This window comes from Schistocerca americana, chromosome 2, assembly GCF_021461395.2.
Source record: "Schistocerca americana isolate TAMUIC-IGC-003095 chromosome 2, iqSchAmer2.1, whole genome shotgun sequence".
NCBI classification, from domain to species: domain Eukaryota; kingdom Metazoa; phylum Arthropoda; class Insecta; order Orthoptera; family Acrididae; genus Schistocerca; species Schistocerca americana.
Genome location: NC_060120.1, coordinates 1025020440 through 1025046484, shown reverse-complemented (window position 1 = coordinate 1025046484; position 26045 = coordinate 1025020440). Strand labels below are relative to the sequence as shown.

Below are 26045 nucleotides of genomic sequence, written 5' to 3'. Positions count from 1 at the left end.
TAAGGAACTTGGGGTTAATTCTCGACCATCACTTAGACTGGACGGAAAACCCAACAACAGTCTGTAAAAAGATACGTCACTTCATTCGCTACAGAGCTTATAAAGTAATTTGTAGACACAATAATACTCCCCATACTTGACTACGGTGGTGCTATTGGGCTCTGAGCACTATGGGACTTAACATCTGAGGTCATCATTCCCCTAGACTTAGAACTACTTAAACCTAACTAACCTAAGTACATTACACACATCCATGCCCGAGGCAGGATTCGAACCTGCGACCGTAGCAGCAGCGCGGTTCCGGACTGAATCGCATAGAACCGCTCGGTCACAGCGGCCAGGTGATGCTATTCTCCAAGAACTTTCATACGAAAGCTGATACAGGCCAGAACTGGTGATGAATGCTTGTGTGCTATACCTTTGTAATGTACGCTATTTCAACTGTATCACTCCTGCCTGCGAACAATTGTCAAGGGTGTGTGCCGATAAGCACAGAGACTATCATACACAATGCCTGCTCTATCGTCTTCTCAGTGATTGCCCTCCCTTTCACTTATCTTCAACTCTTAGACTGCTATCTTAACAGCACAGCAGAAATATTTGTTCTCAACAAGTTAAAATCCTCTCTGCATCATCACATAACATTTCCCTGTTCTCTGAATAATTTCCTGTATCTGGAATTTAACTTTGGAACACATTTCCTCAAAAAATCAGAGGAATTAAATCGCTTCCAAACTTCAAGAGGCAGGTAATGGCCTACCTTCTATCACAATAACCGTTTCTCCAGTGTACTAGTCTGCAGGTCACTCATAAATCCCACCTCCCCTACTACTTTTCTAATCCCTCTGTTGGCAGAGTTGTTTATTTAAATTCTCTTATTTTCTACAGAAACTCTCGCTGTCACTTAAATATTCTCCTCTTTTCCTATCCTTTCCGTTTCTGTAATACTAAACGTGTATTCAAATACGCTGAACTATTCTATGGTAGTCTTAAAGCGGGACGTTCATGAAATTGATCGAAAATGTCAGTTTTAGATTTTTTATTTATTAGTAGAACTCATGGAAAATAAATCCCCAAAGTTTCAGTTATAAAATCGCTTTGGCAGTGCCTGAAAAATAATTAAATATGTGATGTGACCTTCCTGCCACAGCCATTTTTTTAAGCAACATTTCAGTATGCACAGTCTCAGAGCGATAACAACCCCTACATTCACAAGGACAGGTTTCCAAAGCAAGAATAGAAATTCTTGTTTTGTAAATAAAACCGTCTTTTCCTGCTGCCACTTGTGGCACCAGGACAGGGCGGTTTTACTTACAAAACAAGTGCATCCTCGATGTTGTCAAGCCCACTTACAGGTTTCTGGCCTATCCTGAACTTCTAAAAAAGTGTGTTCATGGCAAAATTCAGTATTCAAATGAGACTCTAAATTCTCTCATTTGAAAACGATAACCTACAATCACTATTTCATCTGCTACAGCTCTCAAAATCGCAACTTGCGATGCAGTCCTTGTATTTCATGATGGGGACGTAGGGAGAATAGGCTTTAAGAGAGCAAATTTCGCTCAAGACATGTTGAGAAAAACAGGTTTACAGCGCCTTTCTGCAAGTGAAAAGACAGTTGAAAACCTGGTAAAAGAACGGAGCAGAAAACAAGAAACCTGAAGAGAAGCCTTTAAGGGGAAGAAGACCATGAGTACAAATATGGGACCTTTTGAAGAAGTGACTCAAGAAAAAACGACAGGTTGTACTTTTAATTTGCATTTCCTGAAAATGGTTTTTAAAGTATATGTATCCTTTGCTTAGAATCCATGAAGAATAGAATTATGAAACGTTGTACAGGTAGTTCTATTAACCCAATAAATATTGTCTCGAGAATAAATTTTGAAAAACTGAGTATAAGCTGTGACATGGGGCAAAGCGCTTGGAATTTTGCATGAATTTTATATTATACCTACAGAATTGCAATTACAAAATTATTAAAATTCTCCAGTTTGATGTATCCAAAAAACCTCATGACAGAAGCGTACTACATGCCAAGAGAAAATTTTGTAGAAATCTCTTCAATAGTCTTTGAGAAAAAGGTACATAAATTATGTCTCGAAACTAAATTTTTAAATTCTATTAAAATGCCTACGAATGTTCTTGAATACCTTTGGCATGTGTTGTTCCTGGTCAGATGTAAGAGAGAGACTTATGGCCCTAACCTGGTCAGCAAAAAATAAATAATTACATAAATATTTCGGACCAAGAGTAGTTAAGGTGGTATGCGAATACGATCCCTGTCTCGAAAGCCAGCGCGGTACGCGCTACACAACACGAGCAGTGTAATTTAACGATAGGTGTTTACCTTATAAAACTGCACGTGCGGCGCAGGAGCACAACAAAGGGCAAGCGATGCTAAAAATTTGCCTAATATAACTGTATATCGGCGAGTGCTTGAAATGTCTGACGACGACCTCAGTAAGCACTTTCAGTCACTTGTACGAATGCAGCTAAACTGACTGAAAAATTCCAAGAGATAACGCTGCGTATTTTTACATCTACGAGCTATTTTATTCTGTCTGTTGTTATCGCAACAGGTGCATCAGATTTATCTGTAGGATATCGAAGTAAAAAGTTCCATGGCACCGTATCAGGTGAAAGTGAAGTGCACCTGATAACGCCGATGCCACTAATCAGGAATTATCGCTTGACAAGATCCAGCCAAATAGTAAGTTGTACACGGGGAAAATTACACGATAAAATAGCGGCAGCTGCTAGCACTGAAAAAATTGATGTACATTAGGCGTATCTAGGCAAGCCCACGGAAGACACATAAATAACAACATCATATTCACTCTCCTAGACATCACCCTTCCATTGATTGACTCAGAAAAATACTTGGTAGTCCATCTGGAGACATATGTCAGCTCTAAGACGCACGTAAGACGGATAATAAACAACACTAGTCAATGGCAATTCCTCATTAGAAAAAAATTAGAGGACGTTTCCATAACTGCTCCGATAGCGCAGCTATATACGCCTAAAATACCTTTATTAGAACGATTATAGAGTATGATTCTGCAACACTAGCCGAACTAAATCGTCCGACCGTCACTAAACTACATAAATCAAAGAAAAGTTTTGCATCACTTCGGTTTCGAGAGTTCCGGAAGCTATACAGAAAATTGAAATAAAGATCAACATAAACATCACTTCCACCATTTTTATTGCTCATGAAAACCACACATCGCATGTTGTACCACCATACAGCGAGACCTTCAGAGGTGGTGTTCCTGATTCCTGTAGATACCGGTACATCTAATACCCAGTAGTACGACCTCTTGCATTGACGCATGCCTGAAATCGTCGTGGCATACTATCCACAAGTTCAGCAAGGCTCTGTTGGTCCAGATTGTCCCACTCCTCAACGGCGATTCGTCGTAGCATCAGAGTGTTTGCGTAGGTCATGTCGCCCATAAACAGCCCTTTTCAGTCTATCCCAGGCATGTTCGATAGGGTTAATGTCTGGAGAACATGCTGGCCACTCTAGTCGAGCGATGTCGTTATCCTGAAGGAAGTCATGCACAAGATGTGCATGATGGGGGCGCCAATTGCCGTCCATGAAGACAATTGCCTCGCCAATATGCTGCCGATATGGTTGCACTATCGGTTGGAGGATGGCATTCACGTATCGTAAAGCCGTTATGGCGCCTTCCATGGCCACCAGCGGCTTACGTCGGGCCCACATAATGCCACCTCAAAAAAGCAGAGAACCTCTACTTTGCTGCACTCGCTGGGCAGTGTGTATAAGGCGTTCAGCCTGACTGGGCTGCCTCCAAAAACGTCTCCGACAATTGTCTGGTTGCAGGCATATGCGACACTCATCGGTGAAGAGAACGTGATGCCAGTCCTGAGCGGTCCACTCAGCATCTTGGTGGGCCCATCTGTACCGCGCTGTATGTCGTGGTTGCAAAGATGCACCTCGCCATGGACGTTGGGAGTGAAGTTGCACATCGTCCAGCCTACTGAGCACAGTTTGAGTCGTAACGCTGCACGAAAAGCATTATTCAAAATGGTGGCGTTGCTGTCAGGTTCCTCCGAGCCATAATCCACTGCAGTAGTAGTCCTTGGGAGGCCTGATTGACGCATCTCATTGACAGTTCCCGTCTCTCTGTATCTCCTCCAAGTCCGAACGACATCGCTTTGGTTCACTCCGAGACTCGTGGACACTTCCCTTGTTGAGAGCCCTTCCTGGCACAAAGTAACAATGCGGACGCGATAGAACCGCGGTATTGACCGTCTAGGCATGGTTGAACTACAGACAACACGAGCCGTGTATTTCATTCCTGGTGGAATGACTGGAATTGATCGGCTGTGGGATCCCCTCCGTCTAATAGGCACTGCTCATGCGTGGTTGTTTACATCTTTGGGCGGGTTCAGTAACATCTCTGAACAGTCAAATGGACTGTGTCTGTGATACAATATCCACAGTCAACGTTTATCGTCAGGAGTTGTGGGAAGCAGGGTAATGCAAAACTTTTTTGATGTGTGTATTTACGACAGAACGATGACTTTCAGTACACTGAGATTGGACATTGGCTATGAAGCATCAGGGATTACCCCAACTGAAACGCGACTTGCGTGACCTATTACACAATATGGACAAGAAGTAATTGCACCTTACGTCCTCTATTACCAAAAAGGTGATTCACTGATGTCTTAACAAGTGTGCTGTCATACAGTCCGGTCTTCGTGTCAGTGTTTTCTGTAAGTTCCTTTCTTCGACGATTCTGCGAAGAACATCCTCATTCCCTATGAGTCCACCTGATTTTGACCCTTCATCTGTAGCACCACATCTCAAACGCTTCGAAAAAATGGTTCAAATGGTTCTGAGCACTATGGGATTTAACATCTCAGGTCATCAGTCCCCTAGAACTTAGAACTACTTAAACGTAACAAACCTAAGGACATCACACACACTCATGCCTGTAAGGGGTCCGTAGGCCCTTACTATAAGTTTTGCGACAGCACAGGTCGACAGGACAAACAATCGATAGTGTGCTTCGGGTGGCGAGAGCGAGAGCGAGTGTTGAGACAGTAGAGTGTGGTACGCGCTGCGGGCCGAGCCGGGTGGAGGTCGGTTGCTGGAATGCAGGACCGTACCGACAAAGGGAGTGGCCATCGCCGTGGTTTAACCCCTTTGTGTTAGAAAAATACGGGAAAGTGTAAAAGTATAGTTACTAGTGTGATTCAGTGATATTTTTGTGCCGATATTTGTAATTACGCGTCTACCGCGCCGGCATCATTTGGATTGCAGTGTTGGATTGCAGTGTTGGATACAATGATTGAAATTGCGTGTGACGATAATGATTAACGAAAGGGCCTGTACTGAGATTAGTCGTTATTAATTCTGTACGACGAAGGCAGTGGCTGTCTCCGTATTTTGGTGTTTTTGTGATGAATATAGGTCGTTGATTAATGAAGCTGTGTCGTTCTTCTTGCCACCAGACATTTTATTATTACAGCATTCGAGAAGGACAAAATGGAATGTAACAACTCCGTAGCAGTCCAATCCGATTGCCAGCCCCATTAGGTACACGGTCACATTAGTTATTATCTATTTGGGCTGCTATCAGATCCCGATCGAGCGGGATAAGTCAGAAGATTAAACCGGAGTGTTACATGCCCGAGGCAGGATTCGAACCTGCAACCGTAGCGGTCGCGCGGTTCCAGACTGAAGCGCCTAGAACCGCTCGGTCACCTGCGGCCGGCAAAGGCTTCGATCCTCTTCTTTTCCGGTTTTCTCACAGTCCATGTTTTACTCCCACGCAATGCTATGCTCCTGACCTAACGTTCTCAGAAATTTCTCCAGCGGATTAAGGACAATGTTTGACACTAGTAGACTTCTTTTGGCCAGGAATGCTCCCCTTGCCTGCGATAGTATGCTTTTTATGTACTCCTTGCTTCGCACGTCATTTATTATTTTGCTTCCAATGCAGCAGAATTTCTTCACTTTCTCTACTTTGTGGAACCCAGTTTTGGTATAAAGTTTGTCGTTAATCTCATTTCTGTTAGTCCTATTACTTTCATCTTTCTTACCACCACACAAAATAGGAGCAACACACTGACCAGAACTCCAAGACTAAATGAAAAACTCTGCATCAAATACATCTAACCCCGCCCCCTTCCATGACAATAGCTAAGAACATCCTATAACTGTACGCTGACATCAACGGGAGAAACTTTACGACTAACTCAAGAGACCGACCGAGGTGGCGCAGTGGTTAGACACTGGACTCGCATTCGAGAGGACGACGGTTCAATCCCGCGTCCGACCATCCTGATTAGGTTTTCCGTGATTTCCCTAAATCACTCCAGGCAACTGCCGGAATGGTTCCTCTGAAAGGCCACGGCCGACTTCCTTCCCCATCCTTCCCTAATCCGATGAGACCGATGACCTCGCTGTCTGGTCTCCTAACCCAAACAACCCAACCCAACCCAACTAACTCAAGACATACCGACCCCACTCAGTCTGCTTTCAGGATTCTTCAGTAAATGTGCTCACTAAAGTTTTTACACCGTATGATACCAGATATGTGGCTATAAATTCGATGTAGAATCCCAAAAAAATGCAGGTATACAATATACTAAGAATTTCTATTCGTAAAAGTTACAGAATTCATTTCAGATATAATTTTCAAACTATATATGGGATCTTGCTCAGTCGTCGCTTATAGGGTGCCTAAGGGATGCAGCGTTCTCGGAATGCTATACAAGATTTGAAACAAATAACATTAGCAGTTTTATTTCTATAAAGCAATTGAAAATACTTAACTTTGGAGCTACATCGTCGTCGCAAGTAACACGCAAACAGTAATACTCAGTGCTATAGACGAAGTCCAGACAAGTAACTGAACAGGATTACTACTAGTTGTTCTTGTAGCACGCTCCGCATCACGTTCCACTAATGCCAGTACACTGAGGCGATCTCAGCGGCCGAGGTCGGCAGAGCGGCGCTTATAATGAAACTTATTTATTTAAATGTGTGTGTCAGTACTAAAATTGCTGATTGACTGAGAAGATGAAACTTCTACGTCATCTGATTCTGAAACAGCTGAGTAAAACTGAACGTACAGAGCCTACTTTCTCTTTTTTTTTTTTTTATCATGTCAACACTGACCCACAATATTCTAGCGCAACGCAATCTGACTGCTCAAAAAAAATTGCAAACTGACTTCAAATAATTAATACAAAAGAATGGCCTTGAATAAGAAGCAATCCTGACAATAACCTGTACATTTCATTAAGGGCTTACCTCACAAAAATCTTCATTACGCGAACTACTGCAATACAGCGAACGTCAAGACTGCCAGCTAAATAAAAGATCCTAACTACTAAAGCCACTATCTACTAACAGGCATGTGGTTAGCAAAGGAAACATTTTGTTGCAAACCAAATAATGTATTTTCTACCTTAATAATGTGACATCCAGTTCGAACACGAATATAAATCATCATTGACATCCAGTTATCACGGAATACTTGTATATTTTTTATATTTATACATTTTATGATTTTGGTTGGGGTGGCTTTAACTATTATGGGCTAGCATGAGAGTTTTAATTAACTTATACCGCGATAACACTCGTACGGACATCGGCTGCCCCGAAGTACGTACGATATAATATTTTTTATGTAGAAAATATGCGTATTCTTACGCAAACTGTAATTATTAATATGGATCTCAGGGGCTACTGGTTATTTATGTACCAAACTACATAAAGATTAACTGAGATATTGCAAAATGTAATGATTTTGAATATTTCTTTTTCATTATTTGCAAGGCAAAACTGGAGAGAATCTCGTCTGCCGTTAGGCGGCCAAAATGAGACATACTGAACTGATTCAGTGCTGTAAATTTTGGTAACTGAAATTAATTTTAACTTAGAAATTAATAAAATATCAAAACTGAGAAGTCTCTCGCATTTACATTTAATATTATAACTTGAAATTTTAATTATACAGGTTGTTACAAAAAGGTACAGCCAAGGTTTCAGGAAACATTCCTCACACACAAATAAAGAAAAGATGTTATGTGGACATGTGTCTGGAAACGCTTAATTTCCACATTAGAGCTCATTTTAGTCTTAGGGAGCACGGAACATTCCAGCCTATGACTCGCGACTGGGGAAGACCTAGAACGACGAGCACACCTGCAATGGACGAGGCAATTCTTCGTGCAGTTGACGATAGCCCTAATGTCAGCGTCAGAGAAGTTGCTGCTGCACAAGGTAACGTTGACCACGTCACTGTATGGAGAGTGCTACGGGAGAACCAGTTGTTTCCGTACCATGTACAGCGTGTGCAGGCACTATCAGCAGCTGATTGGCCTCCACGGGTACACTTCTGCGAATGGTTCATCCAACAATGTGTCAATCCACATTTCAGTGCAAATGTTCTCTTTACAGATGAGGCTTCATTCCGACGTGATCAAATTGTAAATTTTCACAATCAACATGTGTGGGCTGACGAGAATCCGCACGCAATTGTGCAATCACGTCATAAGCCTCAGATTTTCTGTGAACGTTTGGGCAGGCATTGTTGGTGATGTCTTGATGGGGCCCCATGTTCTTCCACCTACGCTCAATGGAGCACGTTATCATGATTTCATACGGGATACTCTACCTGTGCTGCTAAAACATGTGCATTTACAAGTACGACACAACATGTGGTTCATGCACGATGGAGCTCCTGCACATTTCAGTCGAAGTGTTCGTACGCTTCTCAACAACAGATTCGGTGACAGATGGATTGGTAGAGGCGGACCAATTCCATGGCCTCCACGCTCTCCTGACCTCAACCCTCTTGACTTTTATTTATGGGGGCATTTGAAAGCTCTTGTCTACGCAACCCCGGTACCAAATGTAGAGACTCTTCGTGCTCGTATTGTGGACGGCTGTGATACAATACGCCATTCTCCAGGGCTGCATCAGCGCATCAGGGATTCCATGCGACGGAGGGTGGATGCATGTATCCTCGCTGACGGAGGACATTTTGAACATTTCCTGTAACAAAGTGTTTGAAGTCACGCTGGTACGTTCTGTTGCTGTGTGTTTCCATTCCATAATTAATGTGATTTGAAGAGAAATAATAAAATGAGCTCTAACATGGAAAGTAAGCGTTTCCGGACACATGTCCACATAACATATTTTCTTTCTTTGTGTGTGAGGAATGTTTCCTGAATGATTGGCCGTACCTTTTTGTAACACCCTGTATAATACATTCAGCGTAATGGCCGAATAAATCTTGCTATGGGAGATGAGCTCCATGCATTATGAAGTCCTGTAAAAAGCTTTGTTAATTATAATTAATGGTTGCAATTATGAGAGGTGACAACTAAGTCAATAATACACACTTTCTAATAACAATTTCAATTATATTTTCCAAAATACAGATAAAACTTAGGTTGATTATCAGACAGCACTACAATAGCGACCCACCGCTAGATGAAACAAACCAGGAGAGCCCGTTCAATCAAAGCACTGTCTCTGATATTCATGGCCTATGTTTCACAGAGATTATACCAAAAAACTGTATTTTGTCAATTACATCGATATTTGTGTTTTGATAATAATAACTTACGTTCTTTACTATTTGTTATACATCGTATACACGTACACAGTCTTGAAATAATTTATAATTCTCACGTCTCATAACAAAAACTCCCTTTCCGTTTCTCCAAACGTCCATTTATGTGACGTACCGTCACACAGTACAAAGATATATAATCATGAATAATTTTCAATCTCCAAGTCGGGTACTTCCAGATCGTTAGCCTACGCTAACACTCCAGACCTCTACCTTCCATCAATGCTAACTTCTCACATTTGACATCCATCACTGCTGGCCGTTCACCTCCAACTGCCCAACAGTACTTCCATCACTACTGGCGACTAACTTCCAACCGCCCAACAGTACTGGCGATTAACTTCCAACAACGAGTCTAAACAGCCACAGAGTCTCTTACAAAGAAAGCACGGTCAGAGATCCAATGGAAAGCGCTATACAGCTCTGCCAACACAGAAGCAGCCCACTTACAATATTCAATTCTTGCAGAGGGCGCGCTTGGAGCGGCGCTGTCCTATTGCGCGCACCACTGGCCGACGCTTCCTCACCGCCTTCTCTAGTCTTACGTACTGCGTCTTCGTTCCGGCGCTTGTGCTTACGCCAAAACGCTATATGTCAGTCTACACAGTCTGAATCCACACGGAGCTGAAGTTTCGAAAATACATGTTAGGTGCCTTCAGCAAAGTTTCAGAAAAATGAATGAAATGGAGGCATTTGGGTTTGTTGCACCATATGCTGGAATCCACAAATACGTGCCACTACTGCATTCGGTAAGAATGTGTGTTATATGTCCAGGAGTTGGAACTGAAAGATGCACCGGGCAAACTGCACGCCATAGAAGGAGATGTCAGTAGTGAGGAGAGCATCATGTCCGTCTTCAGGTGGATTAAAGACAACCTGGGTGGCGTCGACGTTCTCATCAACAACGCTGGCGTTTCAGCTGAAGCACCGCCGTCTTGTAAGTGGCATTTCAGGGGTTGGACAAAAATATGGAAACACCACAAACACAATACGCTTCCATACTTAATATTGTGGAGGAAACACACTGTCATAGAAACCAGCTTCCAGTTATCTCTGAATGGCTCAATATGGGTACGGTATGGTTCTCAAGGTAATATGACGCCTTTCTGCAAAATTGTGGGATGCTCAGGTGACGATGATGGAGGTGATAGTGATCACGCACCCCTCTCTCCAAAACAGATCACAAACGCTCAATAATATTGCGATCTCGTGACTGTTGTGGCCAGGGGAAGTGTGACAGTTCATCTTCGTGCTCACAAAACCAGTACTGGACGATGAGAGCTGTGTGATCAGGGGCTCCAACGTCTCGAAACGCATCACCATTGGGGGACAAACAGTGAACCGTGGGATTGACCTCATCAGCCACAACTGTCACATACTACTTGGCAGTAATGCGATCTTGCAGAGTAATCTGGAGCCCATGGAATACCACGATATGGCTGTCCAAATCATCACCGAACCACCACCATGTTTCCCACTTGGGACGTAAACTCGGCCAGAAGTTGGAGACATTTTATGGTTATAGCACAATGTTTTCCTCTTCAGGGCATTTGCCACTGATGAGTGGGTTTGGAATCCCAGCTCTCCTCCGAATTCTCTGCTTATGGAGCTCCCTTCGTGTTGTTTTAGTGCTGACAAGATTCGCGAGTGCGACATTCAGTTCTGCAGTGACTTCTGCTGCTGTCGTCCTCTTATACCACAATAATCCTCTTCAATGGCCGTCCGTCGCGAACAATCAACACGCATTTTCGTACGCTTTGTGACTTAAGGGATGATGTTTCTCCGCTTTCCCTGTAAGAGATATAAATCTTCGATTCGATGCTTCTTGAAAGACGAAATACTTCGGATTCTTTGGTTACGGAAGCATCCAACATACGAGCACCAACAATTTGCCCCTCTTCGAATGTACTGACCTTCGACATAATACGCTCATCATTACACAGAACACTGTTCTGGGCGAGTGAGGCGGCGCAATGGTTAGCACACTGAACTCGCATTCGGGAGGACGACGGTTCAGACCCGCGCCTGGTCATCCCGATTTAAATCGATTCAGGCAAATGCTGGGATAATCTCTTCGAAAGGCCACAGCTACTTCCTTCCCTAATCCAATAGGACCGATGACCTCGCTGTTTGGTCCCCTCCCTCGAATCGACCAACCAACCAGTGTTCTGGCCGCGACTGACATTGAATTGTTTTGAGAACATTGCACAGGTGCCGTTCTTTGCTAAATAAACTAGCGTAATCTGGAAGCCTGGCGACAACCCGCATTTATGTTAAAGTATGCATTTCTCTCCGTGTTTCCGTATTCTTGTCCAACCTCTGCACACATCTATTTTATACAATTACACTATGTGATCAAAAGTATCCGGAAACCTGGCTGAAAATGACTTACAAGTTCGTGGGGCCATCAATCGGTAATGCTGGAATTCAATATGGCGTTGGCCCATCCTTAGCCTTGATGACAGCTTCCACTCTCACAGGCATACGTTCAGTCAGGGGCTGGAAGGTTTCTTGGGGAATGGCAGCCCATTCTTCGCGGAGTGCTGCACTAGCGAGACGTATCGATGTCAATCGGTCGGGCCTGTCACGAAGTCGGCGTTCCAAAACATCCCAAAGGTGTTCTGCAGGATTCAGGTCAGGACTCTGTGTAGGCCAGTCCGTTACAGGGATGTTATTGTCGTGTAACCACTCCGCCACAGATCGTGCATTGTGAACAGGTGCTCGATCGTGCTGATAGATGCAATCGCCAACTCCGAATTGCTCTTCAACAATGGGAAGCAAGGAGGTGCTTAAAATATCATTGTAGGCCTGTGCTGCGATAGTGCCACGCAAAACAACAAGGGAAGCAAGCCCCCTCCGTGAGAAACATGACCACACCATGACACCACCACGTCCGAATGTTACTGTTGGCACTGCATACGCCGGCAGATGACGTTCACTGGGCATTCGCCATACCCACGCCCTGCCCTCGGATCGCCACATTGTGTACTGTGATTCGTCACTCCACATAACATTTTTCCACCGTTCAATCGTCCAATGTTTACGATCCTTACACCAAACGAGGCCTCGTTTGGCATTTTGCTGGCGTGATGTGTGGCTTATGAGCAGCCACTCGACCATAAAATCCAAGTTTTCTCACCTCCCGCCTAACTGTCATAGTACTGGCAGGGATTCTGATGGAGTTTAGAATTCCTGTGTGATGGCCTTTATAGTCTGCCTGTTACACATTACAACCCTCTTCAACTGTCGGCGGTCTCTGTCAGTCAACAGACGAGGTCGGCCTGTACGCTTTTGTGCTGTACGTGTCCCTTAAAATTTCCATTTCACTATCACATCGGAAACAGTGGACCTAGGGATGTTTAGGAATGTGGAAATCTCGCCTACAGGCGTATGGCACAAGTGACACCCAAGCATCTGACCACATTCGAAGTCCGTGAGTTCCGTGGAGCGCCCCATTCTGCTCTCTGACGATATCTAATGACTACTGAGGTGGTTGATGTGGAGTACCTGGCAGTAGGTGGCAGCACAATGCACGTAATATGAAAAACGTATGTTTTGGGGGTGTCCGGATACTTTTGATCATATAGTGTATGTACAGGTTAAAGCACACATGTCGTGATAGTCTTATTATTCCCAGACATTGTTTATTTATGCGGAGCATCTTGACTGTACTTGCCAGAGCGATAATTAGTTCAATCGAATGAAATTTAATACGTAACATACAGAACGTAACAAATGAGTTCTTGTGTTATTAAAACGTCTGGAAAAATGATTGTTCATAATGTTTGCGAAGTATTTTGAAGCCTTTATTTTAGAAAGACTGTCTAATTAGAATTTTTGACTTATAAGTTACTAAGAAAAATTCAGTCACCAACTGTGACATGGTCGCGTATACAAACAGTGATCCAATACTGTCAAATGTTTTTTATTCCAGTCTTTGATCACAATATGAATTCTTTAGACGATGACCGGTTTCAGTCTGTAATGACCATCCTCAGACCTTGTTTACACCATGTCCTAAAGTGATAAGACCATAATGGCATCGTCAAAACGTAGAAATATAATCGGCATCATCATATAAAACTAAAATAAGGTGTAGAATAGACTGCGTCGTCCACACAGTCATTATTGCAACTGGCTTATCACTTTAGACATGGTGTAAAAAAGATCTGAGGATGGTCATTACGGACTGAAACCGGTCATCGTCTAAAGAATTCATATTGTGATCAAAGACTGGAATAAAAAACATTTGTAAATTCAGTCAGTGGACCTAGGCTTGACTTGAGGTAACACCTACCCAGTTAATGCACCAGATATCTCGGCATTGGCTATATAAGCAAAAACATTAGCTAACTGATAGCAGCCTCAGAGCTGGCGTGGGGTGGACAGCAGACGTCCAGAGGAAATATTTCACCTGTTGCTGGGCTCTGCTGACAGAGTCCAGCGGCAGTACAACAGGACGCAATGGCTACTTCAGCAGAGTCCAACAGCAGTGAGAAGATCGTGACGTAGCATAACTGGCGATTATTTGCTTGAGGCAGCGGCCCAAAGGGAATTGGATTTTCTGCTCTGCAGAAAGTTACATCGCCATTTTTTTAGTTCCCTAGGCGGCTGACTTGCGTGGGCAGTGGTCACACGGTAACAGTTGCCGCCGCTTGTGGCCAAGCTACTAAACCTACGATGTCAATGGTCTCTGCCATCGATACATCTTTGTCCATTGATGGCAATGATATGAGATTTACAAGATTTACACGCCCTTGATTCAAATCTTCCTGCCTCATGCCTTCTGACAGAGTCCATACAGAATACTATGGCCAGCAGATGCGGAGAGGGCAGGGCACGTGTGGGGAGAGTGATTGTGGAGGGGGCTGTGGGCAGGCGCTGTAGGGGAAATGCCGAGCGCTGGAGGGGAAGTGCTGTTCTAAACTGAAGCCTACACTCACATTTTTGGTCAATATTAAGCGGATACCCTCCACACCCACATTTGCATAGTGATGAATCAAAAAAATCTGTCGCCTATGCTTTGATTAGTATCTAAAAAGAATTCCGCCGAAAATACAGCGATTTAATTTCGCCTGGGTTATTGACTGTAACTGTCTGAGAAGTGTAATGAGGCAAATTTTGAGTGAAACCTACATATTTTTCTTGTTCCCATGTTGAAATTTGCTTCTTTCGCCAAAACAGTGTGCAGTTTACACAATCTTACCTCACCAAGATGTTATACAGATGCGAGAGAATTCTGAAACAGTTGTTTATTAAGTTTATGAAGCGAGGAACTGAAGAACAGCGTCTACACTTATGTTGTTCCAAAACCCATAGCATTTCCCGTTTCACCAGCTATCGATGGCCCTTAAAAATGACAATCTTTCACCAAAGAAGTCTGTAGTCAGTAGAATAATATGGTAGATAATGAAGTTTTGCATAACAATGATACGAAAAACTACTCTCCTCTTGGTGTGCTATCATTTGCCATAATCTCATTTCGATATCTCAAGCTGTTTGTGAAATATGAGGAATGTTGTGGATATTTCACTCTGGCTTTATCGCTGACGCGGTTCAATCGCAGATGAATGTGCTACATGAGATCATTTTTCTCGAGACTGGTGACAAATACGGACCTCCACCCAAGTCTAAAGAAAAATTCAATAAGTTAGCTGAATTTCGTACACAGCAACATATTGTGTAAATATGCAGCAAATGCAAAATCATAGCGACTCCTATTTTTCATTGCAAACTTTTTCGAATTTCGAGCAGTGTCTCACTTCCACGTGGCAACGGCATTGCCGCAGTGGATACACCGGTTCCCGTAATATCACAGAAGTTAAGCGCTGTCGGGCGTGGTCGGCAGTTGGATGGGTGACCCTCCAGGCTGCCATGCGCTGTTGCCATTTTTCGTGGTGCACTCAGCCTCGTGATGCCAATTGAGGAACTACTCGACCGAATAGTAGCGGCTTCGGTCAAGAATACCATCTTAACGACCGGAAGTGTTGTGTGTTGACCCCACGCACCTCCTATCCACATCCGTCACTGAGGATGACACGGCGGTCGGGTGGTCCCGGTAGGCCACTCATGGCCTGAAGATGGAGTGTCTCACTTCCACGTAAAATATCACAATAACTGTGAGATCTAACGAAATGATGGGCACCTCATAATGAACCACACATATGAAGCTACAGGTGGAGCAAAAATGAAATTTTTTTACCGAATAGGTTCTGTAAATTCATTTGAGAAAAACAGCGGGACATGCGCCTCGATTGTGTCATTCCAGATTTGCCGAAAGATGAGGACAATGTCGGCCTCCCCTTGCGAACAAACGAAAGAACACGCCTAGCGCTTTGGACGAAAATTGGACACTGCGCATCGATCACCATATCCTGCAGCAATCAATTTCATTGTAAAGAAAGGCACCAATGCAGTCGCGAAATTCATCATTGTCGAATATGAACAAAATTTGTGAATTCGTTATTATTCTTTGCTCTTTGACACTCTGATATGTTGACAGCTGGCAAGACGGAGGACTGGAAACGAATCCTGGACGTGAACGTGCTGGGCCTGAGTATCTGCACCAGGGAGGCCGTGCAGGACATGCTGGGCAGGGGCGTCGACGACGGCTTCATCATTCACATCAACAGGTAGGCTTCCCATAGATGTATGCATCTAAAACGCTTGCTTCTAGATCGTTTCAGTTCAAACTTCATATCGAAACTGTTCTGTAGAAAACGATAATTCCTTCTCTTTTGGCATGCAATAGAGCGTAAAAATATTTACAGAATGGATGTTTCACTCTCCAGTGGAGTGCAGGCTGCAGCAAAGCTCGAAACTACGAGCTGAATCTGCATCTTCGATGTCTGCAAAGTATCAGGGAGGCACTACTGGACTTATCTAAAGCAAGCTGACGGAGGTGCTTGGCTGGCTCGTTAGGTAAAGATGGAAAGGTTCGATTTAGAGTTGTGATTCAGCACAAACTCTTGGTCTTTGCAGAGTTCAAGTGTTTATGTGCATTGTCATCGCATATACTTTCTGTGCTTACCGAGATACTGAAGCCAGTACATTTTAAATTAAAAATTGTGCTTAGGCATCCTACAAGTGAAGACAAAGGCTGTTGCACAGTAGAATTTCACTGCAGCTGCCATGTCACAACATCACGTAACAGGACTTACCGCAGCTTTCGGACCAAGGGTGGAAGCATTTCCGGAACAGCTAAGTTTGTAATATGTTCGTGTGCCGCTATGGTGAAAGTATACCGTTCACAGCAAAATGGCGCTATCCTAAACCGGCGCCAAGGGTACTGTGGTGCACCATAAAAGCCGTAGATGTCAGGGATGAATGACGGCTGCGCTGTGCAGGTGAATGGACGGGTAGTTACTGAACAACTAACGGCCTAGATGAACCAAGAGGCTACCGACAATGTCTCGTCAATGACCGTTCAGCGAATATTGGTGTGTATGGGCCTCCGCAGGAGGCGCCTGGTTCATTCACCCATGCTGACTGCTGAGTGGCGATAGGTGGCCATTTCAGAGACTCCAACGGCTGAAACGTCAGAAAGTAAAAGCACTGTAATAATTGTTGGAAGAGGACCAGAGGAGCGAGACTTGTGGTCTGGGGAGTGTTTTCATGGCATTCCCTGGGTGATGTTATTATGAAATGCACAGTGGGCTAGCACAAGTATCTATCTATCCTTGTGGTCCATGTACACCTCTACATGCAGTTTGATTTCCTCAGCACGATGGCATCTACCAGCAGGTTAACGCAATGTGTAACACAGCTTGCAAACGTACATGGATGGTTTGGAGAGCACCAGGATGTTTTTATCGTACTTTCCTGGGCACCAAACACCCCGGATTTAAACCCAATCGGGAATGTATGGGACACGCCTTGGATCCTCAAGGGAGAAACCTAGCCCAGCTGACCATGACGCTAGAGTTGGCTCGGCTACCCATCCCAGTCAGTACCTTCCAGAACCTCACTGATGCTCTTCCTGCAGGCCCTCGCTACAAAAGGTAATTATTCAGGAGTTTGACAGGTGGTCACATTGACGTGACAGTACAGCGTAAAATATTGACGTTACTAGGAGTTGAAAACAATACAGTAAGCAAAACAAACGCAATCTCTCCGATAGTTCACAACTCTGAATGTCTGTGATATAAAAACCTGGTATTGGACAACATGAATACCGTGTGGTCCAACTCGTACTTTGTAGCACGCTTGGATCCTTCTTAGCATGCAATCGACACTTTACTGCTGAAGCTTGTCGCACTATCCGATCGTGGTCCTCCTTATGCCATCCTGTGTCCGAGGAATATTTTCAGCGACACAGCTTGTGGTCTTGGGGTAGTGTTCTCGCTTCCCGCGCATGGGGTCCCAGGTTCGATTCCTGGCAGGGTCAGGGATTTTTCCCTGCCTCGAGATGACTGGGTGTTGTTGTGTCGTCTTCATGATCATCATTCATCACCATTACGCTCGGAGGAAGGCAATGGCAAATCACATCCGCTAGGACCTTGCCTAGTAAATGGTGCGGGTCTCCCACATCGTCCCCTACACTCCTCGAAGTATGGAACATCATCATCATCACTTCCAAGTATATGTAGCCGAGTTCAATTCAGCAGGTAGCACGGGCTAGCTCTTTAGCTAGCCCACACTCCCACCTCAATATACGACTTATCTGCAGTCACCATCCACATCCTCCTTGCTCGCCAATTTTAGATTCCCACTGGAGGTCGAATGCCCTGAAGGTTTCGGATTCAAAGCCCATCGAGGCATATCCCTTACATGAATACTTGGTGACTGTTCTTTCAAGTATGTCCAAAAGGAGAGACACCATATATTCATATAATTCTCAATAGTGTTTCGCAAAAAAGACGTCGTCTTTCTTCTAGTGATTCTAAGCATCTCCATAATACTCGAGTGTTGATCGAACCAAATGTAGCAATACGTCTGTGAATTGCTTGAGTGGTCTTTTAATCCGACCTGATGGTGATACGTTGCACGTGTGTTGAGGTGCAATGAGAACACTGTCCAGTTTAACAAAGTAGAACAAGTTTATTAAGTGTTCAAGAACACAAGTCTCCTTTGTGAGGTTTTACGTTACATGTAAATGGAAGTTCGTTTGGTACTTTTAGTCCGAACAAGGGAGACAATGATCAACTTGCCAAACACCAAAATGAATAAGAAAGTGGGCGCAAGTTGCGATTCATTTGGAATGTTCTGGAGTTAATCACACAGGTAGTCATGGTCTCGGCAAAGGGAGGCAACATGTACTTAGCTGGCGTCAAGTTAAATTCTGAAGAAGTAAATTGTGCCCTAAGCTCAGTAGGGGCTAGAAGTTAAACACAGTACAGCGACTATTCGATGAGAGTGCCTTAGTTGGAATTCAAATTGATAGACCACTATCGTTGTTGGCATCTGGCCCAAGGACCTCTAAGGAATAACTGGTTCAATAGCTGAGTTTGAAGTACCATTCCACAGTGCCGGCCTTAAAATGTCGCTGCTCACAGATACAGTGAGGTCTGCTAGTAAGCATGTGAGATTGTGTAGGAAAATAGTGCCTGTGATCACAGTGAGACAGCTGTGGAAGTGCGCTCCCCTGCCAACAGGCCTGGTGCACCTCATGGCTGCTGTGTGAGACTCCGGGGACACCACGTGGTAGTGATGTCCAGAACGTGTACCAACATATGAGACGAATGTAGATCGGTGTCTGGCAACAGGCGAGTATATCTTGTGGCGAATGAAGCCTGAAATGTGGACAACCTGCAGGATGCGAGTGTGTTGCAGGTTGCTGTCAACAGTAGCGATCCCAAACACTCGAGCAGAACTCAAGATAGGGTAGCGCTAGTGTTCTATATGTGGTCTCCTTTACATGTGAGATACACATTTATTAGAATTCTCCCAATAATACCAAGTCGATCATTTGCTTTCCTTACTACAGACATTACATGCGTGTGCCATTTCACATTTAACTGATGTGTCTGTGTCGAGCCACGCAACGCTAATACCGTATTTGAACGTTATGGGATTGTTTTTTCTACTGGTCCCCATTAGCTTAAATTTTTCCTCATTTAGGGCAAGTTGTCACTATCACACCAAATAAACGTTGTGTTTAATTCACTCTGTATCCTTCTACACTCACTTAATGACGACACTTTCCCATATAAGACGGCATCATCAGCAAACAATTACAGACTGCTGCTCACTCTATGCACCAGATCGTCTTTCTATACAGAGAACAACAATAATTCTGTCACACTTCCCTGGGGCACTTCTGAAGATATCCTCGTCTATAACAAACACTCGCTGTCTGAGGCAATGCCCTGGATTCTACTGTTTAAGAGGTGTTTCAGTCACATTCTAAGAATACGGAAACTGCCTGTTGTATTTCATGTATGGTTGACAGGATATCGTGCAACAAAAGACAAGCTGAGATTTACACGGTTGATACATTCTAAATCTGTACTGATTTGTGAACAAAAGCTTTTCTATCTCAAGGAAATTTTTTTTATTCTAACTTCGAATGTGTTCAAGACTTCTTCAGTGAACATATGTTATGGGGCTCGATCTGCAATTTTGCAGGTCCTTTTTTTACTCTTGTTTTGTACGGGAGTCGCCGGTACATTTTGCAGTCTTTTGAGACTTTGCACTCGTCGATAGACTCAAGATAAATGCAAACTAACTAAGGGGCCAATGCTGTTGGCTAATTTCTGTAAAACCTAACTGGGGTTCCATCTGGAGCTAGCGATGGTGGCGAGAAGTTTCTGATGTCACTGTGTGGACATGACATAAGGACCCAACAGGCCGAGTTCTTGTGGATATCACTATATTACACACTTCTAGCGACTAATGTATTAGTGCAAATCACACTGTCGTACACTTGCTGCCACACGGAGTGGTTCAAATGGTTCGAATGGCTCTGAGCACTATGGGACTTAACTTCTTAGGTCACCAGTCCCCTAGAACTTAGAACTACTTAAACCTAACTAACCTAAGGACATCACACACATCCAGGCAAGATTCGAAGCAGGATTCGTAGCGGTCGCGCGGTTCCAGACTGTAGCGCCTAGAACCCCTCGGCCACCCTGGCTGGCCATGCTGAGTGGCCGCTCGGTTCGAGGCACCATGTCACGGATTGTGCGGCCCCTCTCGCTGGAGGGTCGAGTCCTCCTTCGGGCGTGTGTGTGTGTGTTGTTCTTAGCAAAGTTAGTTTAAGTAGTGTGTAAGTCCAGGGGCCGATGATCTCAGCAGTTTGATCCCTTAGGTATTCACACACATTTGAACACACACATACAGCTGCTAGCTCCTTACATAAATACGTTATCGTCTGCACAAACAGAAGTGTAACATTCGATATGGTCTGACTCACAAATTCTTCTCCTATACCAACCTCTTCGTATCAGAGTAGCATTTGCAATCGACGTCCTCACTTATTTGCTGGATATATTCCAATTTCAATCTTCCGCTATAGTTTTTATTTTCTGCAGCTCACTGTAGTACGATGGAAGTTATTCCCTGATCCATTGACGTATGTGTTATCATCCTACTGTCCCTTCTTCTTATCAGTGTTCACGATATACTCCTTTTCTGCAGAGAACCTCCTCTCTCCTTATCACGTCATTCCACCTAATTTTCATCATCTTTCTACAGAACTACAACTCAAACACTTTGAGTATCCCTTTTACGATTTTTCTTACCGTGCATGATTCACTTCCATAGAAGGCCATCCTCCAAAATTTCTTCCTCAAGTTAAGACTGAGGCTTGGTACGACTTCTTTCGGCTGCCATTGCCCACTTAGTCTGTTCTAGTTTGCTTTTGATGTCCTCCTTCCTTCTCTATCATCTGTTACTTCTCTTCCACGTTAGAAGAATTCAGTCACTTCATTTACAGTGAAGCAACCAGGAAGAGATGAGGAAACGAAATGGCACTGCGTGCATTGAGAGTGAATATGATGTTATTTCAGCGAAGACAAAATCGAGTGACCTTCACATAGAACTTGGCAGTATGAGCTGACACATCAGTATGACGTTGCACCATCTCTGGCCCCGATGCTGCTCTGATCCTGTTCGGAAGGGTGTCGTAAGGTCGTTGTATTCTCTCCTGAGTCGAGCTGGCCCACAACTGTCGTTCTGGTGCTTGATGCTGGTACTGTGTTGGAGTTGACGTTTGAGAAGGTCTCACACACGCCCTACTGGAGATAGCACTGGGAATCTTGTGGGTCACGGGAGTACCTCAGCATCACAAAGTTCCTAGAGACGTGTGCCATTTGTTGATGTGCACTGTCTTCAGTAAAAATGGCACCACGGTACTGTCGCATAGGAGCCAACAGACGAGGACGCAGGATGTGCGTGACGTATTTTTGTGCCGCCAGAGTTCCCTCAGTCACTACTATCTAGCACCTGAAATCACACTCGTTGGCATCTGAGACCGTGACGCCAGGAGTAACACCACTGTACATTGAAAGCCTCTTCGGGTTTGCTGCCAGATCCTAAAACCAACTCGAGCGAATATTTCGGCTATCCAACTGTTCGCCAACTTCAGGCAAACGCTGCTGCTGCTGCTGCTGCTGACTCCCGCTGAGAACTGATGCCAAGGCTGGAAATGACGTTCTGTACAGGCCTCCGTAGCATACACGGCGCATGCGCCGCCTACAGAGTTGCTGTCATCCAAGGCTGGGCAGGTGGCGCCGCTCTTGGCAGATCACAGGCGACAACGATATATCGCACTCAGAGACTATTTTCGAACATTCTGACTGGCCGCAAGGGAGAAATTTCCGTTTTGTTGCAGGGTAGTAAAGAGTCCCACGTCTTGCTAAGAGGAAACCCATTATCTCTATTAATCAAATTATCTGCCAACCTAATTTCAATCGCCTTTTTCTAAACACAGTTCCAAAAACCGGAAGTGTTGGCAACTATCACAGTTTCGTCAAATTTCAAACCGTTTCCATCGTTTAAGCAATGTTCAGCTACTGTCGATTTTTCTGGATGCCTCGTATTACAGCAATGTTCCACGCACCTGTCCTGAACTGTGCGAATTGAACGACCGAGGTAAGCCTTCCCACAGTGACACGGAATTTTGTATATGTCAGGCTTCCTAAGCTCCACGTCATGTTTCACAGAGCCGAGTAGTGCCCTAATCTTAGAAGTTGGATGGAACATATTCTTAATGTTAAAACTCTTTAAAATACTACGAATCTTAAACGATATTTTGCAGTGAACACATAGTGCGTAGTGGAGCAATCACTCTGTTTTAGAAATAATTCAGAAGTCAAGATCGCTTAAACACTGTTTACTGGATAACCGGTTTCAACCCTGAAAAGGTGCCATCATCGGATGTGTGAAGATATAACGTGACAGGTTTGATGGAGGGCTTACACGAGTTACACTGTATACATTACCATTAGCACAGTACCATATACCTGAATGTAGATTAACATTTATAAACCATTTGGATATAACGATACATGAGGCAGACCAGCGGATGTAAAATCATTGCCACAAAAAATAAAAAACAACTGCTGTCATGGTCATTGTTTTCCATAAGATATGTAAAACCGAAGTCACAAGATAAAACTATTTGGCACGTGACCGCTGCTCGACTGTCAGCGGTCGGCATCACACTGCCCTATTCCCCGCCTGTTTACCTGCTGCGATTCTGGTGGTTCACAACCGGCCACTAGATAGCGCTGCCCATGCAGTGCACACACAGTCCCACGGTATAACCACTCATTACTACTACAATACAACTTTACTATTACTGCTAATCAAATACCAATGCAAAGAACACTTTCGCATACACTTACTGTACATACTGTACATACTATGCATACTATACATACTATACTTACTATAAAGTACGTCAATTACAGAGTAAAAACACATGAAGCAAAGGCATTATCCATATTAGCAGCAAATTATATTATAATTTACTCTTATTCATACATGGAAGTCAGGAATATACACATAGTAAGCCGTTCGTAACACGACTTAGATACAATGTGACAAGTGATTAAAACCTGTATGCTGGGCCTTTGCCTGTCTGGGCACTACGGTCTTAGGTACTGTAAACGCTAAAAAAGGAATAAACTTGCTATAAAAGAATCTCACCATGTATACATTTATTATGAACGTAGAAAGGATCGACTATGAAAACCTTTATGGTCATATGAAATTAAGGAATGCCAGGTCAGAAACAAACTGAGGGGGCACGGGAAGAGGGGGGAAAAACAGACTTGCGCATCAAGATGCACAGCCATTCCACGTGCGCTCCCATCGGCATGGCGCATGTGGAATGGTCTGTTTGACCAAGAGAGCAGTTGTTTTTTATTTTTTGTGACAATGATTTTATATCAGCTGGTCTGCCTCATGTATCGTTATATCCAAATGGTTTATAAATGTTAATCTACATTCAGGTATGTGGTACTATACTAATAAAAATGTACGAGTATATAGTGTAACTCATGTAAGCCGGCCGGAATGGCCGAGCGGTTCTAGGCGCTACAGTCCGGAACCGCGCTACCGCTACGGTCGCAGGTTCGAACCCTGCCTCGGGCATGGATGTGTGTGATGTCCTTAGGTTAGTTGGGTTTAAGTAGTTCTAAGTTCTAGGGGACTGATGGCCTCAGCAGTTAAGTCCTATAGTGCTCAGAGCCATTTTAACTCATGTAAGCCTTCCCTCAAACCTGTGTGTTATATCTTCACAGATCCGATGATGGCATCTTTAGTGTGTTGAAACCGGTTATCCAGTAAGCAGTGTTTAAGCGATCTTGGCTTTTGAATTATTTCTACTTAAACGATATGCCTCCATCATAAGGAATAAAGGCAAAAGATCTATGATCCTCTTCATACACCTCCGGGAATGGTCGAAACTCCATAGCCCGACGGTGTTCTACTAAGGGCGGCGCCACCTGCCCAGTCTTGGAAGGCAGTAACTGTGATGGGCGGCGCATGCGCCGTGTACGGTTTGGGGCCTATACAGGACGTCGTTTGCAGCCTTGGCATCAGTTATCACCATAATAAGCAGCAGCGTTCTCCTGAAGATGATGGACAGTTGGATCGCCGAAATATTGAATCGAGTTGATTTTAGGATCCAGTAGCAAACCCGGAGGGACTTCCAACACTTATTAGCCTACAGGGTCACACCACTGTGTCTTTCAGTAACACTAGCAGAATGGGATCGCTCCAAAGGCCGATACCTTACTCACCGACGAGATCACTTGTGGCAGTGTAGAACCACGTTTCGTCGTTGAACAAATTTCGACGCCATTAATAAGATCATGCTTCTCAATCATGACAACACACCAGAAGCAGCTGTTTATGCTGTGTTAGCGGCAGCCCACACATCTGACGGTAATTGCCTGCTAGTGTCCGACCAATGGTGTGGGTTGACACAGAATTTTGCAGGAAGTCCATTACTTGTTCTCGGATTGCAGATCCAAACGTGAAGGGGTTACGGTGTGCTTGGTCCACAATAAGGCGACCCTCTCTTGTGGTGGAAGCTGGACAGTGAGTATGCCTACTTTAACTTTCCCAAGCAATTCAGCATTGGACCACAGTCACATCTGAGTCTGGATATTATCCGATTCGACCAACCAACCAAATTTAGATCCACAGTTATGTTCGTTTCAATCTTTGTCAGGTGCAGATAACGCTGTCTTACACGAATACACAGCATTCCCATGTCTTTCACAGCGATCACTCAATATCAGGCGTTGTTCATGTACCTTGTATACTCTACCACACGAGGTAACAACACTAAACACAACCAACACTAATGTACACAGATAGCCATTCTGTCAAAGAGAACTACAAGCCTAAGTGTTTGCATATCCACCGACGGTGTATACGCTCACGAAGTTACGTTGCCGGCCGCGGTGGTCTCGCGGTTCTAGGTGAGCAGTCCGGAACCGTGCGACTGCTACGGTCGCAGGTTCGAATCCTGCCTCGGGCATGGATGTGTGTGATGTCCTTAGGTTAGTTACGTTTAAGTAGTTCTAAGTTCTAGGGAACTGATGACCAAAGCAGTTGAGTCCCATAGTGCTCAGAGCCATTTGAACCATTTTTTGAAGTTACGTTGACTGTTGACCATGTCTTCTGGGTGCTTCGCCTTTTTCTGTCGGCCAGTGTAGAAGAGTAAATTGTCCTCAGAGCAGATCGTAAGGCGAATTACGACAAACAGCGTGATAAAACAGAGTTAGTCAATACAAACTAAGCAAAGGTGAGTTACAAGGAATACGTTAATTAAAACTTCCGGGTTAGGACGCCGTGGTCGAACAACAGAAATTCTTCCTGCTGACGTTTTGTTGCCATCTGTGAGCAACATCTTCCGAGGCGAGCCGACGACTGGCTGGGCCGTGGATGTCCCGTTTATATAGAGCCACCACTCGTCACCTGCTTTTGATAGTGAATCTATCTCTGGCTAACGCCATTACT

At 44.2% G+C, this 26045-nt stretch overlaps 1 protein-coding gene across 1 annotated transcript in view; it reads left to right on the top strand.

The window, feature by feature from the left end:
• Positions 1 to 26045, top strand: part of LOC124595781 (dehydrogenase/reductase SDR family member 11-like) — a 76528-nt gene that overhangs the window by 19146 nt on the left and 31337 nt on the right. The window contains exons 2-3 of the mRNA XM_047134667.1: positions 10404 to 10566; positions 16132 to 16261. Coding sequence (XP_046990623.1) covers positions 10404 to 10566; positions 16132 to 16261 — 293 coding nt within the window. The remainder of the gene's footprint in view (positions 1 to 10403; positions 10567 to 16131; positions 16262 to 26045) is intronic.